Source organism: Myxocyprinus asiaticus, chromosome 16 (assembly GCF_019703515.2).
Source record: "Myxocyprinus asiaticus isolate MX2 ecotype Aquarium Trade chromosome 16, UBuf_Myxa_2, whole genome shotgun sequence".
Taxonomy (NCBI): domain Eukaryota; kingdom Metazoa; phylum Chordata; class Actinopteri; order Cypriniformes; family Catostomidae; genus Myxocyprinus; species Myxocyprinus asiaticus.
The window spans coordinates 9,018,642-9,036,049 of NC_059359.1; the positions used below are offsets into that span (position 1 = coordinate 9,018,642).

The 17,408-nt window shown below is 34.5% G+C and overlaps 2 protein-coding genes across 4 annotated transcripts; both read left to right on the top strand.

The window, feature by feature from the left end:
* The first annotated feature begins 3,370 nt into the window (after window positions 1-3,370).
* LOC127454215 (membrane-spanning 4-domains subfamily A member 4A-like) lies at window positions 3,371-8,911 on the top strand. The gene is made up of 7 exons (XM_051721264.1): window positions 3,371-3,534; window positions 5,146-5,344; window positions 5,944-6,045; window positions 6,325-6,381; window positions 6,978-7,133; window positions 7,271-7,384; window positions 8,522-8,911. Exons 2-7 carry the CDS (start codon window positions 5,177-5,179, stop codon window positions 8,597-8,599), a joined length of 675 nt encoding a protein of 224 aa, XP_051577224.1. The 5' UTR covers window positions 3,371-3,534; window positions 5,146-5,176; the 3' UTR covers window positions 8,600-8,911.
* A 1,384-nt stretch (window positions 8,912-10,295) lies between these two features.
* On the top strand, window positions 10,296-17,339 carry LOC127454217 (uncharacterized). 3 transcript variants are annotated; one of them, XR_007899501.1, is made up of 9 exons: window positions 10,296-11,332; window positions 11,493-11,592; window positions 12,161-12,271; window positions 12,351-12,407; window positions 13,003-13,119; window positions 13,527-13,595; window positions 15,869-15,982; window positions 16,107-16,291; window positions 17,025-17,339. XR_007899501.1 is itself a non-coding variant. In XM_051721265.1 (8 exons), exons 2-8 carry the CDS (start codon window positions 11,533-11,535, stop codon window positions 16,191-16,193), a joined length of 615 nt encoding a protein of 204 aa, XP_051577225.1. In that variant the 5' UTR covers window positions 10,296-11,332; window positions 11,493-11,532; the 3' UTR covers window positions 16,194-17,339. The 3 variants fall into 3 exon arrangements, 2 of the variants coding, with proteins under 2 accessions (XP_051577225.1, XP_051577226.1); XM_051721265.1 differs by having other exon boundaries at window positions 16,107-17,339; XM_051721266.1 differs by lacking the exon at window positions 13,527-13,595 and having other exon boundaries at window positions 10,299-11,332; window positions 16,107-17,339.
* The last annotated feature ends 69 nt before the right edge of the window (window positions 17,340-17,408 follow it).

Below are 17,408 nucleotides of genomic sequence, written 5' to 3' on the forward strand. Positions count from 1 at the left end.
GTTTCAAAAGTTTTGACCGGTAGTGTATTTGCAAAATATGGTTATTTTGTCAACATCGTAAACTGTCAACCCCAAGAAATGCAAAGCTTATTATTTTCTAAAAAGCACTTACATTAATTCTTCTGTTAAAAATCATGTATTATTTGAGCTGTAAATTTGTTTAAATTGTAATTTTTACAGTCATTTTAGTGTTTTAGGATTTGTTGACATTACATCATCATGGCAACAAAGTTGTACAATTGGCTATAATTTTACACAGAAAAGGTTAGTAAGTGATTTTATCACACTAAAATCATGTTAACAAATGTATTGTTTACGTCTTGTGGCTATACTTTTGAAACAGTAAGTTTTTAACATTTACAGATGGGCCCCATTCACTTCCGTTGTAAGTGCCTCTCTGTAATTTCGATATTTGCTTCTTTTTTTTTTTTTTTTTTTTTTTTTTTTTAAAGGAGGGACAAGTAAAAATTTATTTTTGTGGTGATCAATATTATGCCACAAATGCTGGAATACCCAGAATATTCCTTTAAGAAATTACAAAAAAAAAATTATTGCTTGATCTCTTTATTATGGTACAGTGCATATGTTTCATTTTTCTGTAGCCTGTTTTGTTGTGTAGTGGTACCATGGTACAGTGATGATATCAGATAGTAATACTATGGATTAACCAAGGTACGTGTGCAAAAAAACATGGTATTACTGTGGTACAATGTCCAAAAAAAAAAAACCTTGGTAATACCATGGTACTTATTTGGTACATTTTTTGTTAGTGTACGCATACCAGGGAGCAGTGCTGGGTAGTAACAGATTACATGTAATCTGGATTACGTAATCAGGTTACAAAAATCAAGTACTTGTAATTGGATTAAATTACATTTTAAAATACTCACAATCGGACTACAGTTACTTTTTATGGATTACATGTTAATTAGGCAATGGCTGTAAATTGTTCATAATTTATTGATCACTGTCATTTTTCTAATTTTTCACTCTAAATCAGCCAAGCTATGAAATATGTTCGGTAAATCTTCGAGTCTTCTGAACTCTTCGGAAGAGAGGGAGAGGGGGAGGGTTGTGATGCATATGCTGTATGTCTGTTTTACAGATGAAATTAACAGTGGGGGTTAAAAATGTACACAGACCTTATAACATAGTTGCCATTTGCAAGATATTGATTTTATGATAATTAATTTATGTTCATTTCATGTTAATTTTATGTTCAACAATGTTCGTAATTTTGCAATTGTTTTATGCACTTAAAATTAACTTGATGTGTCAGTGTAATGTTTTATGCGCTTTTAAATAATGTCACAAGGAGCTGTTTTTGTGAGGCTCTTTTTGAGAGTAATAAAGAATGGAATATATTTTCCTTCCTCTTTGTATTTTAATGTCAAAATGGCACAAGATTATCCTACTCAAATGCAAGTGACAAAATAAAAGTTAGGTTGGAAGTAATCCAAAAGTAATCAGATTAGATTACCCTGAAAATGTAATCAACAAGATTACGTTACTGATTGCAATTTATGTCATGTAATTTGTAATCAGTACCGGATTAAAATTCAGAAATAATTTTCCCTGCACTGCCATGGAGCCACAAACATTTAAAGTTGAAATCTAATTAAGTGTTCTCCAAGACTGGCCAAGGTGGTATTGCTGTATTTTATTGTCAACAGGGATAGATCATAAAACATCTTATCTTTTACTGTAAAAGGAGTGACATCTTTATCTGTATGTTTAAACGCTTCATTATTTTACTTGTGTTGAACGTAAAATGAAACCACTTTCTTTGTTTTGTTCTGTATCAAAATAAATGTATAGCTGTTTGTTGGCACACTGACCCTTGGTATTTTATACATTTTATTAAGTCACCCTTCTGGTTATAATTCGTTTCGTTTTGCTGAAGTCTATTATGGACGCATGTGAGAAAGTAAACTGGGGCCGGTTGCACCAGCTATACGTTACAATTTAGCCTAGTTGTGGCTTAAAAAGCCTCGCCATTCTGTCTAAAAACCACCATGACCAGAGGCGTAGTAAAACAAGGATAAATATTGGAGTCCTGGGGCCGGTTGCATCAGCTATGTGTACATTAAAACTAAGCCTAGTTGTGGCGTAAATGGGCACTAAGTCACAATTTACACACTACTAAATATTTGAGCGTTGCACCATTAATCTCAGGTAGGACGTACCTAAGGTACGTTAGGTTAAACCTAGGTATAAACTAAATATTTAAGGAAGACTTCCTAGGTTGCCTATTAAAGCCTGTAGACTGATTTTCATGTGAAGGGAGCGGGTCGCTTTTGCCGGGAAAATCCAAAGGATGTGACGTTTATGCGCGCTCCCGAGAGCCTTGCCTCAGACAGTAAAAAAAATTTCTCTTCAAAAAAAAAAAAAATTCTCTCTTCAAAAAATGTTTTTTCTCTCTTCAAAATTTTTTTTTTCTCTCTTCAAAAAAATTTTTTTTTTTCTCTTCAAAAAAATGCATGCGGTACCAACCTTGGCGACCAGGTGCCACTATCAGTAAACATGTAATCTTATGCTTTTAATGCTTTCTCTGTTGCTAGTTGAATAATACATTTATTATTTATTTAAGGGTTTGCAAACCTTAATCAAGACAAAATCAGGTTACATATGTTTGATATGGCATTCGTTGTCGTGTAAAAAAAACTAAACAAAAACAAAAAAAATTTGAAGAGAGAAAAAAAAATTTGAAGAGAGGAAAAAAACATTTTTGGAAGAGAGAAAAAATTTTTTTTTTTGAAGAGAATTTTTTTTTCAGGTTACATATGTTTGATATGGCATTCGTTGTCGCGTAAAAAAAAAATTGTTGAAGAGAGCAAAAAAAATTTGAAGAGAAATTTTTTTTTTTTTTAAAGAGAGTAAAACATTTTTCTTTTTTTTCTTTTTTTTTTGAAGAGAAAGATTATTTTCTTTAATGGAAATAGATATAAAAATGAATAAATGTCTATTTTTCCAGCCTGTTGTATTAGTTTTTATTTATAGTTCCTGATTCATATTAGATACAGTTATTGAATATTGTTATTTACATAAATATATCATTCATGAAATCTTGTTTTATGACTTATCGTATTTTAATGGGGATCTCATTCATTACAGCAAACAAGGTTTGAACATCAACAGTAACAAGATCAAACTGAAATTGACGCTTTAGAACAGATCTGTGTATAAATTTGAAGGTTGCTTATTGGATAAATACAGGCAAACATCATATTATGCGACTACGCATCACTTTACGGAGAGCTTACGATCTACTAGTTAAGTCTTGCATTAAGAACAGGCGGTGCAATCAAATTAAGCACTGACCTAGTTACAAATTAACTAGTAGTTACTAAGCCCTTAGTGTGAACTTTACGTCCCAACTTAAGTGAGACCTTACGCACAGCTGGTGCAACCCGACCCTGGTCTCAAAAGGGTTAACAGACTTCAGTGGGAGGAGAAAGTTTTCATTTCCCGTAAAAGTTTTGTTGTTCAGTCGGTAAATGAGGCCTCGTGTAACCGGGTCAGTCCGAAGAATCGGTAAGTAAACAGGTTATAGTTCTTTCTTTTGTTTAGACACAAACCTTTATCCAGTGCTGTCTAGTTCATTCCGCTTAATACACCTGATAAATACACTCTGATTGATCACTTCTCTGGCTGTGCTTCAAAACTTGTAGTGAGCTGCCTACCTAGTCAGCAGCGTTTTTGTATATCATATAGTCTCAAAACTAAGAACTGCCTATATACAGTATTTTAAGGGTTATAGCACTGGTTTACAGTCTCAAAACCTAGTGAGCTGCCTACGTAGTCAGCAGTGTTTTTGGATATTATATAGTCTCAAAACTAAGAACTGCCTATATACAGTATTTTAAGGGTTATAGCACTGGTTTACAGTCTCATCCTAGTGAGCTGCCTACGTAGTCAGCAGCGTTTTTGTATATATAGTCTCAAACCTAAGAACTGCCTATATACAGTATTTTAAGGGTTATAGCACTGGTTTACAGTCTCAAAACCTAGTGAGCTGCCTACCTAGTCAGCAGCGTTTTTGTATATCATATAGTCTCAAAACTAAGAACTGCCTATATACAGTATTTTAAGGGTTATAGCACTGGTTTACAGTCTCAACCTAGTGAGCTGCCTACGTAGTCAGCAGCGTTTTTGGATATTACAGCTGCCTACCTACAACAATTTTGGTTACATAAGCTGTGTCTCGTTTCTAAGGCTGCGCACTAGGTAGGACGCGTCCTTTGAAGGATACAGTATACCGAGCGTTCTCCTTTAAACAAGCCTCGATTACACGAGACACAGCCATTGTCTCAACCTAGTGGACAGATTTGTTTATATAGCCTAATCGTCTCAAAAGTGATCTGGATGCTTAGTGTATTTTTGAGTATGTGCAGAAGAGTATACTACAAACTACTCTTACTATTTCTAGAGTATGTACTGTATACTAAAGGTTTGTTCGGAATGGCGTACCAAATAGTGTACACTGTGCACAGTCTGTGAATTTCTCTGTAATGCACAGAATACCCAAATAGCTTATTATATATTTGCTAAAAATGTGCAGTATGTGACAGACCACAGTGTGTATATAGATTCATTATTTGATTGGATTGCCAAGAGTTTATAATATCTATCTATCTATCTATATATATATATCCAAATGCAAAATAACCATTTTTATTTCCGAGAGAATATACCACTGAAAAAACATGCAATAGTGAGGTTAATTGACAACAAGGTAGCATACTACTGACTACATTGTTTATCATTTAACATTTTTGATTTATTGTGTTTCAGAAAATAGTAGACAGTATACCTTATATACTTTGCAGTTTTCAGTAATTAGTAAACTATGATTCTGCTGTCTACGTAGGCAGCTCACTAGGTTTCAAAACGCAACTGTTTTTTGTATGTTTATTGTGTAATGGGGCAACAAGGAAGTTTTGAACCTGCAAACACCTGTTTTAAAATCCCATATAAAGGCATTAAAGAACTAGTACATTCAACTGTTTTAAATAGATCATTTTAAAACATCAATTATAAACATTCATGGCTGCAAACTGAAAATGGGAGACATAATAATTGTAGCCTTCATCAGGAAACAAGCAGGTCATGTTTAATGTGATTTTTGTTTCCTTATTGTTGCAGTATAAAGGTGTGCCTCATTTTCCTGTGAGATATGGCGTCTTCAATGACAACTACAGCAAATGGAGTGACGGTGGTGACTCATATTATCCCAACAGAGGAAAAAACTCTGGACCTAGAGGCGAGCTTTGTTGAACCCGAGAAGCCCAGTCTGCCACCCACAACCAGGATGTTTCTGAAGGGAAAGCCCATGTCGCTGGGGGTGAGTTTCACAATAATCATTTAAAGGAATATTCTGGGTTAGTTTCAAATTAATCTCTATTTGCAGCAGAATATAATTTCCATTTGTCCCTCAGCTTGTAAAAACAAGCAAAAAGCATGTGTACAGTAATGCACCTACAATGGAAGACTGTGGGGTCAGGCATTGCGCTAAAATCCAGACAATTTCGAAAGTATAGTCAGTCTTAATCATTATATCTCTGATAACATGAGATTAGTGTGACTCTGCAAAGTTATAATCAGAACTTAAATGAATGTAAATGCTTTAACAAAAATATGAGCTTCTGTTTCTAAACCCTCTAGTCTAGAATACTTTGCCCCAAAGACTTCCATTGTAAGTGCATTACTGTTGACTCAATTTTTACTTTGGTTTGTAACTGAAGGACACGTGTAAACACTTTTCTGTGGTTATCGACATGATGTCGAGAGCTTAAGTTATACTGAACGCAAAACATTTCTGTAAATAAATGGTGTTCAGAACTCAGTTATGCGTAGTGGGATGTAAATAGAGATTTCCCCTTAAAAGTTGGATGCAATGTGTTGTATAATGTGTGTTAAGTGGATTTGTGTGTGTTTGTGCAGTTGGTGCAGGTGTTTACTGGTTTGGTGATCATGGCTCTGTGCTCCATCACACTGGTCATCAACACCCTGCCTGCTGAGATTATATTCACCCTTGGACTTCCTGTGAGTGACAGACATATAGTATTTTTCTTTATAATCTACATACACTATTCATTTAACTGAAATATTGATAAATATCATAAGGTGTTCACTATGTGTATTGTATTCTTTTGTCTACTGTACTGTATATTACACTGTCTGAAGAAGATTGTTTTTTTTCCCCCTCTTTGTTATACAGCATCAATAGTTTTAGTTAAGGTTAAATCATCAATTAAAGATACTTTAAAATAAAATAAAAAATGTAGACCTAGTGTTGTAATTAAAAATACATTTGTTTGGCAGTTTGTCATCTCTGGATCTGTGGCTATTATTGCACACTCGAGGTCCAATCTTACTCTGGTGAGTAAATTCTCATTTTTACTGATTTCTTTTTTTTAACCACCATTTTTTTTTTTTCTTTTTTTACTTAAGTGAGGACAGATTAAATCATTTTCACTTAATCTCTGCAGGATTATAATCTTATGAATTTTGTCATTCATGTCTAAAGTGCATCGTTAAGCACAAGTTCACAACACCATTATGCCTGCAACACCTTCAGATATAATAAAGTATCAAATATATTAAATTATTAAATATACAGTACATATATAATGAAGATATAATCCCTATCATGTAAACTGAGGTTAATAATTAGCCTCTGTGTGCGCAGTGATATACAAGGTAGGTAGCTATGTCAGCAGGCATTTCACTCTGTAGCTGTTTCTATATTGTGTATTTTAGGATGGATGGAGAGCTGTATTGACGAGTCAGCTTCCAGACCAGAACAATCAATTTCAAAAAGAGGCTTATTGCATTCTAGGTTACTATTGTGTGAAATGTTTTAATTGGTTTAAATAGCTGTATGTAATTTTTTTTTAAAAGCCTGAAAACACTCAGAATGCAATGTGCTGCATTCTGTTAAAAAATCCACTTTCGTATTCTTTATCTTTGGGCAGATCAAAGCCACGCTGGGCATGAGTGTGATCTGTGCTGTGATGGCTGTGGGAGGAATCTGCTATTTCAGTTGGGTGCTCAGCATTAGACCGGAGGAAGACTCTTCTTGTGATGGAGGGAGTTACTGGTCATGTTCATACATGAAAAGTAGATTTTTTGTACGTCTGTAACTACTGATGATACATGGGGTGTTTTTTAATTTACTGTTTGGGATTTTCCATTACAGAACTTGATTGTCTGTATGTCATATGCATTATTTTTCTTTTTATATTTTTGTTATTTTTTTATTATTTAGAATCTGATGGATGGAGTGAAGGGTCTTCTTCTGTCATTGTCTTTTCTTGAACTGTGTGTGTGCATCACCCTGTCCATCATCTCTGGTCGGGCCATCCGCCAGGTTTCCAAACAGGTGAGACTTAACCTTGGTAAAGGTTCATATTTATGATCTACCCAATGTATTGGTATATAAGGATATGTTGTGTTATGTATATATGATGGTGTAGAACATAATGTCATTACTGAAATTATAGATAGATAGATGGATGTTTTCTGCTGTAAGAAAAATTTAAATAAATGAAAGTAACATTAGCCCATTTTTTTTTTTTTTTAGCCTATTTATTTTTAACCCATTATTAGATGATAGATAGATAGATAGAAAGAAGGATTGATGGATAGATACATTTTTGCTGTAAGAACAATTAAAATAAATGAAAGGAACAATTTATGAAGTAACATTAACCCATTTTGTTTTTAGCTAATTTACTTTTAACCCATATTTAGAGGACCGATAGATAGATAGAGAGCATATGTTTTCTGCTGTAAGAAATATTAAAATAAAAGTAACAATTTATGAAGTAAAATTAGCCAATTTTTTTAGCCCATTTATTTTCAACCCATTTTTAGAGGATAGATAGAGTAGATGTTTCCTGCTGTAAAAACAAATTAAAATAAATGAAAGTAACAATTTATGAAGTAAAATTTGCCAATTTTTAGCCCATTTATTTTTAGATAGATGGATATATTGATGGGTGGATGGATGGACGGACTGACAGATGGACAGATAGATAGACTCCAGTGGTTAAATCCAGATCAATATTTAAGTCCTTTTTTACTATAAATTCTCCTCCCTGCCCAGTAGGTGGCAATATGCATGAAAAATGCGAATCGCCAAAAGAAGAAAGTGAAAGTGGAGATTTATAGTAAAAAAGGATTTAAATATTGATCTGTTTCTCACCCACACTTATGATAGCGCTTCAGAAGACATGGATTAAACTACTGGAGTCAGATGTATTTACTTACACTTTTATGCTGCCTTTATGTGTTTTTGGAGTTTCAAAGTTTAGGTTGAATTTCTAGTAAAAAATAACTATGAAATATAACTGATATGTTTTTGGTCATACTGACCACCTCTGAATAGTTGTAGGCTAAATTATATTCTGAAAAGGAAAATCTTCATTTTTCTATATAGGCACTACATGGCAGATCTCTGATTTACTGATTTTGACATTAAGATGCAATCTAACAAAATCTTGCCGATTTATTTCAGGATAAAACTGATGGTGAACTTTACGGCAGTAAGTCCAGTCTTCTGAAGGATGGGGTGGACTGTGCATCCAAACCCTGAGCTGTCACATTTGTATTCTTCACTATTTTGGCATATATCAAGCCGAAGGTTGAATCATGTGCTTACTGTAGTAATATTTTCTTTTTTTTTTCTCTCTTTGTTTTTCTTCATTTATTTGATTTAATACAACATAGCCATTTGCCTTTTAGATGGCTAGTAATCTTTAGTAGTATCACTTACTATGGATATCACCTGGTTTAAGTAATTTTCAAATAATTGCACTTGCCTTTATTCAGACTTTGGTATGGGATCATTACATGTTACTTGTGACGACAATTTTTTTTTTTTCTAAATAAAATGCATTGTCTTTCATTTTATTTCTTTTATTGCATTAGTTTAAACCCTTCAGTCAGACCTGAATCAATTCTATACTTATGATTGATTTGTCCCCAGACGGCCAATAAAACAGAGTTTTGCACTCTGCTAGCCAGGACACACACACATAAACAAAGGCATCATTTACAAGGGGGAAATGTCCACGCCACTTTTTGCTGTGGCCAATTTTCCACTCGCCACTTTATGAAATGGCTTGCGGCAGGAATGTGTCTAATACAGAGGAATTGTCCAGCAGTAGTTCATTTTGTTTGTGTGAGTCATAATAGCAATGTTGTCACTGGAATTTGTAGTTTTTAAAGTTTTGCTGTATGTTTGTTGCAGTTGTCCTGTCACAGATATTGGCACAGCCCAGACATGCCCTCTACTTCTCTCTTGTTCATCCTCAGTCCACTCTCTGTTGCAGTGTAAAACAAAACAAACTACAAACCAAAACGTTCTGCTCCTGATTTACATCCACAGGTGTACTCCATCAGTTTAGGCTTACTAAATAAAAACATTATCTGGTATGGGGTTTTAACATAAGACCTGTTGCACTGAAAGCAAATAGCTTACCTCTAGACAAACTATGTAGATGTGACCCAAGAAACCTGCTGACCTACTGTACAAAATCCCAGCACCAAGAGTAGCAGATGCCATTATCAAGTACACTTTACAATAAGGTTCTAGTCGTTAACATTAGTAAATGTGTTGGGTATCAAGAACTTAAAATGAGCAATATTTTTAAAGGAATAGTTCTCTCATCATTTATTCACCCTCATGCCATCACAGATATGCATGACTCTCTTCCTTCTGCTGAACACAAGCAAAGATTTTTAGAAGAATATTTCAGCTCTGTAGGTCCATACAATGTAAGTTATTGGAGTCCATAACTTTGAAGCTCAAAAGACACATAAAGGCGGCATAAAAGTAATCCATATGACTCAAGTGATTAAATCCAGATCTTAAGAAGTGATATGATTGGTGTGGTTGAGAAACAGATCAATATTTAAGTCCTTTTTTTTTTTTTTTTACTATAAATCTCCACTTTCAAGCAGCCCTCCTAAAGCGCTCCTCTCTCCTAAGAGTTCTTATTTTGTTTTTGGCGAGTCGCATTCTTTGTACATATCGCCACCGACAGGGCAAGGAGGAGAATTTATGGTAAAAAAGGACTTAAATATTTATCTGTTTCTCACCGACACCTATCATATCGCTTTTTAAAACATGGTTTTAACTACTGGAGTCGCATGGATTACTTTTATGCTCCCTTTAGGTGCTTTTTGGAGCTTCAAAGTTTTGGACCTGTTGACTTGCATCATGGACCTACAGAGCTGAGATATTCTTCTAAAAATCGTTTTGTTCAGCAGAAGAAAAAAAGTCATACGCATCTGGGATGGCATGAGGGTGAGTAAATTATGACAGTTTTTTCATTTTTGGGTGAACCCCAGCATTTATTAATCTTGGGCAGTGTTAATTTATAAAAATACAGTGTTCATTGTTCAAATGTATTAGTAGGATATGTGTTAAAATTAACATTAATGCTGTAGAAGTAGACTATTCATTATTCGTTCTTGTTAACTAATGTAATTAACTATGTTAATGAATACAACCTTATTGTGAAGCGTTACCAAAAACATGTATGCAACAAACTGATTTGACCACTCGAATCCATTGAAAAGAACAATTACACAAAGCTTACTGTGTAACCGGTGTTGGGTAAATTACCCCAAAATAAGTAATCCTCTACAAATTACTTACTGTAAAATTATAATCAGGTTACTAATAATTACTTAAATGAAAATGTAATCAAATGATTAATTACTTTACTTTTAAGTTACTTTCTAAAAAACTTCTCACAAACAGTTTTTGGTTTTTCCGTTCAACAAATTCAAAATAATATCTATTTTCTCCTTGTTCATTGTTGCACACCCTTCAGTTGTCACAGAAACGTAAACAGACGTACATATGAATTCGCATTTTAATTGTATTACACATCATATTTTTTTAGATATATTTATAACACCAAATGTACTTAAATGTAATTATTTGAAAGTCAATAACTGTAATCTGATTACAAGAATTTAAAATGTAATTCGTTACACTACTTTTTGGGCCTAAAAGTAGTTAGATTACAGTAACTAATTGCTTTGTAATCCAGTTACACCCAGCACTGTGTAACAAATGAAATTTCGCACACTCTTGACTCCCCTATAATCTTCTATATAATTAATAACCTGGTTAAAAATAACCTGGCACTTGCAGGGGTGTTTTCTGAAATAAAGGCCGATGGGATGAGAGAATTTTTCTCGGACCGAGCAACCTGGTTTTCTCTCTGTTTAGCCGCCTCCCATCATCATGACATCAACACTGCGGAGCGGAGAGACCCGCCGCACAGACTCTGCAGAACGCCAGTGCGCAAAGGTAAGGGAGTGCTCCTCACCACACATGTGTATGTTATTACTTACACAGTGGCTTTGAAATAATCATGCATAGCCTATTTGTTTCCAAAGAGCATGCAGAATGAATGTGCCCTGATACAGATGTTTTTTACTCATGCATACTGTTATGATAATGTTTGCAGAGGATTGTGTGGTATTGGTGAGTAATTGGTGAACTGCGGGATGTCGCTGTACGCGTCTCAGATTAAAGCGTTTAAGAGGGCAGAGCCGAAGACGCTTGGCGTGAGTTTCACTACAGCAAACACAATATTACCTATATCGATTACTGCTGCTATCTTACCTATTTTATTACAGATATCAGATCAACCAGCCTGTATCATCTGAGTGTTGTAGTTTGAGCAGATTGTTTACATACTGTTAAAGATAGCATATAAACTATTATTAGTAATTAAATCCATTATGTCCGTTAGAATATCATCTTTAAATGGCTTTAGTATATGCATGCACATGTAGTGTCTTTAGTAAATGACAACTGGCTGAAATCCAAGGACACACCCATATCTGACACACACACACACACACATTTAACAAAAAACAGAAGACAGAAGTCAGAGGCATAAATTCAAATGTCAATTAAATTCCTGAAATGCTTTTTAATTTCATTTGATTCAATAATGCCTCATCAAATGCACTCTTATTTTCAAATTTAGCCTGTAGTAATAGTCATATTAGAGTCCTATATACCAAACTGATGTGACTATTTGCAAAGTATAGTAACATATTTCAGCATGTAAAAGTGGAGTTTGTTTATAATTGTAATCTAATGAAAGTTGTTTGTACTTTGGTTTAGGCTGTTGAGATCATAATTGGAGTGTTGACTGTCATTTTGAGCACAATTGTGTATAAGCTACACTATCATATCCAGCGTGAAATTATCATACTCATCATCAATGGTGCACAGGTACAAACGCTCACATACACATTAAAAGACAGTAATGTTTAAAATCAGTCATTTGACCATGTGCCACTGTTTCTCACAGCTTGTCATAACCGGCATTGTCCTGGTGCACACTGGGAGGAAGCCTTCTAAATATCTGGTATGAGAATGAATACAGAAATATTTCACAAATTCATACAAAAGTGCACAAGAAAGAGGCACAGGCAGGCATGTCATTTATTCCTGAATGCATCAAGGAACATTAAAACCACTATAGTTAACAGACATTTAATGACAGCAGCATAAAGGTAATGTTTGCATCTTATTTTGGCCAAAAACCACCCACTTAAATAGGAAGAGATTGTTTGAGCGAAATGTGACTAACCAAAGTTTGTTTGTTTTCGTGTGCAGTTTAGTGGTAGGTTTATGTGATATAGTAGTTGATACCATAATTGCACAGTAGTGTCGGTCCTTAAAAAAAAAAATAGCCGGAAAATGTGTGTAGACTTTGTAATCAGAATTTCTATCTGTTAAAAATCGGCTCAAAAATACCAGTTATTTCACAGACAAATTATAAAATATTAACTAATATAAAGATGATATGAAGCAAAAGGTAGCGGTTCCATTTCACTGTACAGAAACATAATTCATCCTATAGTACAGGTCAAGTGTGTAAAATGTATTGTATTTGAAAATGTCTTCCAAATGGATAGAGGATTATTCATTGATGAAATAGATTTGTTCCTTTGTCGCAGGTGCTGACAACCATTGTTCTGCAATTACTAACAGCAGCATTTGATATTGTTGGATTTGGGCTCATGGCCAGACACATCCCATTCAGGGGCGAGTCGTACTACTACAGAGACACGGAGGTAAACAAACAGGGACAAGCCATCCTGCTCACCCCCGAGCCAAAACACCTTCCCACAAGTGATTTAACATTGTAAATACTGAACAAAACTGATAATAAAATCGATTTAAAAAATGGGAAATGTTATACTTCAACCGTCTCTTGTTTTTCACTGAAAGAAATTATTTGAAAATTATATGATTTTGATCGTATTTTCACATCATTAGTTATCATTTGCCTGCACAGTATTTCTTCCTGTCCTGTGCATGGAACTGAAGAGCAGATTACTTTAGAGTAGGAATTAGGGAGTAGAAAGCAGCACATGTGAAAGTTACAAATGAGACTGAACATCGCATCTGGCAGACTGTGGTTGAGTTTGTATCAGCAGAAGAAGAGATGTGACTCCAGGCTCTGTCCTGCTTGTTTCAGTGGTGTTGTGACCCACTTCACTCTGTTTGGGCTTGCTGTGGAGAAGGAGAGAGAGGGGGACAGAAAGAGGTGAGTCACATTACAAGCTTTATGATGCAGCAAGAATATCACAAACACAAATCCTGTGACTCTGAGCTGGATTAAGCCTTCAAACAATGTGTTTAAACTGTAATTCAGTTTAAGTTTACATTTAAGCTGAATTTGAAACATGGTTTAATACCTGTTGCCTTCAGATTTAAGGTTAGTTTTAGACTGAAACCATTTCAATGTACATTTCTTGGGTTTTAGGACAGAATGAACTCACAGGAATTTAGAATAATGAACAGTTTAGACAAGTGATCGACCAAAATGGGTCTCGTAAAGGCCGATACCAATAACCAAAAAGCAGGGTGCTGATGGCCGATATAATGCAAATAGATAGTATATAGAGAATATATAAGGCTAATGCAATGTAATTATGCAAATGAGATATGCACAAATACTCTTACAACATTTGTTTACACAAAACTTACTCAAAATTCATAAAAGAGAGCTAGCACTTCAGCCAAGCGGGCCCCGGTTATTGGTTTATGGTGATAATATCAAAATAATAATTTAGACCATTGGAATTTAAACTGATTTTTTACTTGAAGTATAACATTTTCCAATTTCCACTCTGAGAATCATATCAAAACATCTTTTTGTGTCCATTATATAGATGTGATAGTAATTTAAGAAGACTTCGAAATAATGTTGTTTTTATATGTCATTATCAGTGTTGGATAAATAATTCAAATGAAGTAATCCACTACAAACTACTTATTATTTCTCCAAAACGGTAAATAGATTACTTTAATGATACCTCATCAAAAAGTAATCACATTACTAATTAATTTACTTTCTAAAACACATTTCGCAGAAAAGTTTTTATTTTTCATCTCAACGAATTTAAAATGATGTCTATATTGCCTCTGTTTACTGTCGAATGCAAGTCATACACTCATTTCTCATTTACAATGAGGGGTCCCTTCATTGAGGACACGCCCTACAACTGTCACAGAAATGCAAAAAGATGTACATATTAACATAATTCATGTTTTCAATTTATTCTACATAAAATAATATTATTTTAGAAATATGCTTAACCCAAGTAATGTACTTAAAGTAATTAAAGGGATAGTTCACCCAAAAATGAAACTTCTCTCATCGTTTACTTACTCTCAGCCATCTCAGTTGTGTATGACTTTCTTTCTTCTGCAGAACACAAATGAAGATTTTTAAAAGAATATTTCAGCTCTGTAGGTCCTCACAATGCAAGTGAATGGTGACCAAAATTGTGAAGCTCCTAAAAGCGCATTAAAGTAATCCATAAGACTCCAGTGGTTAAATCCATATCTTCAGAAGCAATATGATAGGTGTGGGTGAGAAATGATCAATATTTAAAGCGGAAGCATATAATTCCTGTGACACTAGTGCCACCGAATGGAATTGCAAAAATAAACAATGTTTTCAAAACAGCTTTCTGAATATGTCATTCATCTGCTGTTGTTCAAACTGTTAGCCTAGATAGTCCCCTCCCCAACTCATGCCATTGGTTGAGTAACGGGGCGGGTCTAAGCGGGTCGCTCAAAACAAACACTAATATTCATAGCACCACAGAGACACAGTTATATTAAATAAATCTTTGACTGTCTTACTTTTAGTTGTCTCTGCATATTAAGCTTGGATAGAAGTATTTTAACACTAAAAAAGGTACATACTTCAGCTTTAAGTCCTTTTTTACTATAAATTCTCCTCCCTGCCCAGTAGGTGGCAATATGCACGAAGAATGTGAATCACCAAAAACAAAAGAATGTGAAAGTGGAGATTAAGGGTAAAAAATGACTTAAATGTCAATCTGTTTCTCACTCACACCTATCATATCGCTTCAGAAGGCATGGATTTAACCACTTGAGTCATATGGATTACTTTTATGCTGCTTTTATGTGCTTCAAAGTTTTGGTACCCGTTTAATTGCATTGTATGGACCAACAGAAATTCTTCTAAAAGATTTTCGTTTGTGTTCAGCAGAAGAAAGAAAGTCATAGACGTCTGGGATGGCATGAGGGTGAGTAAATGATGAGAGAATTTTCATTTTTGGGTGAACTATCCCTTTAACTTAATTGAAAGACAGTAACTGTATTTCGATTACATGAATTTAAAATGTAATGTTATACTACTTTTTGACTAAAAGTAATTAGATTATTGTAACTAATTGCTTTGAAATTAGATTACACCCTACACTGATTGTTATATCACAAAACTGTGCCACTGGAAAGCAGATCTTATGATCATTGGTTTGTGTTTTCTGGCTTGTATTACAGTTCTTAGTGAATGGAATCTTGGGGACACTGATCGGTTTCCTGGTGCTAGCATGTATCATTGGTTTGGTTGTGTCTCTCTTTGGAGTTTACTCCCTTTCTGTTAGTGCCATTAAGGTATGTCCATAATTGCTATATTACTATAGGGGCAATATAGTATTACTATATCACTTGTTGCCATTTAGTTTATGTTCTGTTTTAGACATAGAATCAGACCTTTTTATACTTTCACTGTTTGCAGGAGATGACACCCATCCCTCACTCTACAACAAACCAACATTATGGTGTTGCCATTCAGAACCAGAATTCAATCCATGCTGGAAACTGACAGAATAAGAGATGATAAAAGCAGAAGGGCGCAGTTTTAGCACAGTTTTACACCAAATGCAAAAGAGGACTGTTTCACCTACAAACAACCACTCACAGGTAAACAACAACAACAACAACTACACACACACGCAAAAAAAAAAAAAAAAAAAATACTTTTGTGAAATTGTAAATATTTTTTGGAATTAAAATGGAAATGTCGTTTTTGCTTGGCTGTTGCTCTCACAGGCTTTAGGACCGCTGTACTTTTGAATGCTCAACATAGTAGTTGTTTGAACCTCAATCGTTTTTCTCTAATAACCTTAAGCTTCTTAGCATGAAATGCTAATCAAATGTCTACCCAGAATCATTGACCAGAATCGATGTATGTTAGAGGAGGAAATGTGTTTGTCTTCCTGAGAATATGTATAATTCTGCATTAGGTACATTAAGTACTGACCAGAAGAAAAAAAAAAGTATTAACATGAATATAAACGGTAAGAAGGTTATGTAATTCCCTCTTGTTTTTGTACCTTGCATTTGGTGCCATCTTTCGCATGAATCTTTATATCGATATGTTTGTTTCAGCCACATGAGGACATGCAGGGCGACATTTATCAAGTTTCTATTTCTTAATGCAAATCTGACATCATAATCTAAAAATGAAAGCTTTATTTGCTTATATAAAGTAAATAATAAAAGATTTAAACAAAAATAAAAGGCTTGATAAATGTGGCCCATGTTCAGTGAAATCCCTCTAGAGCCGAGTAGTCTGAATTTCAACACCAGTTAAAAACTAAACAGCATTGCTAGACTTTTTTGTCATCTCGTTTTATCCGTACTGATTCTTCAGGAAAGCTATGATGACTGCCAACTTTGTAAGTGCCACCACCTGTGACCAAAATCATGGACACCCTAATGACTAAAGGTCAGAGGTTGAACCCTCAGCCAAGGGCTCGACATTGATGATATAAAATCCTTTTGTGGAAGCATGTGTTGTTCATTCTGTGTCAGTAGATCTCTGTCTTTCGACAGCATGTGAGATTTACATTGTGCCTGTTGTCAGTGACCTCTTGACCTGTAGTAACATGAAAAGTAGTATGTAGCAACATGGCTGTGTTTATGTTTGTATGTGACTCAACAATATTTCAAATAAACTTGATTTAATACACAATCTGATGCTATCACTTTATTAAAGTCTTTTACAGTGCACAAACTTTAAAATTCTAGTGTATTC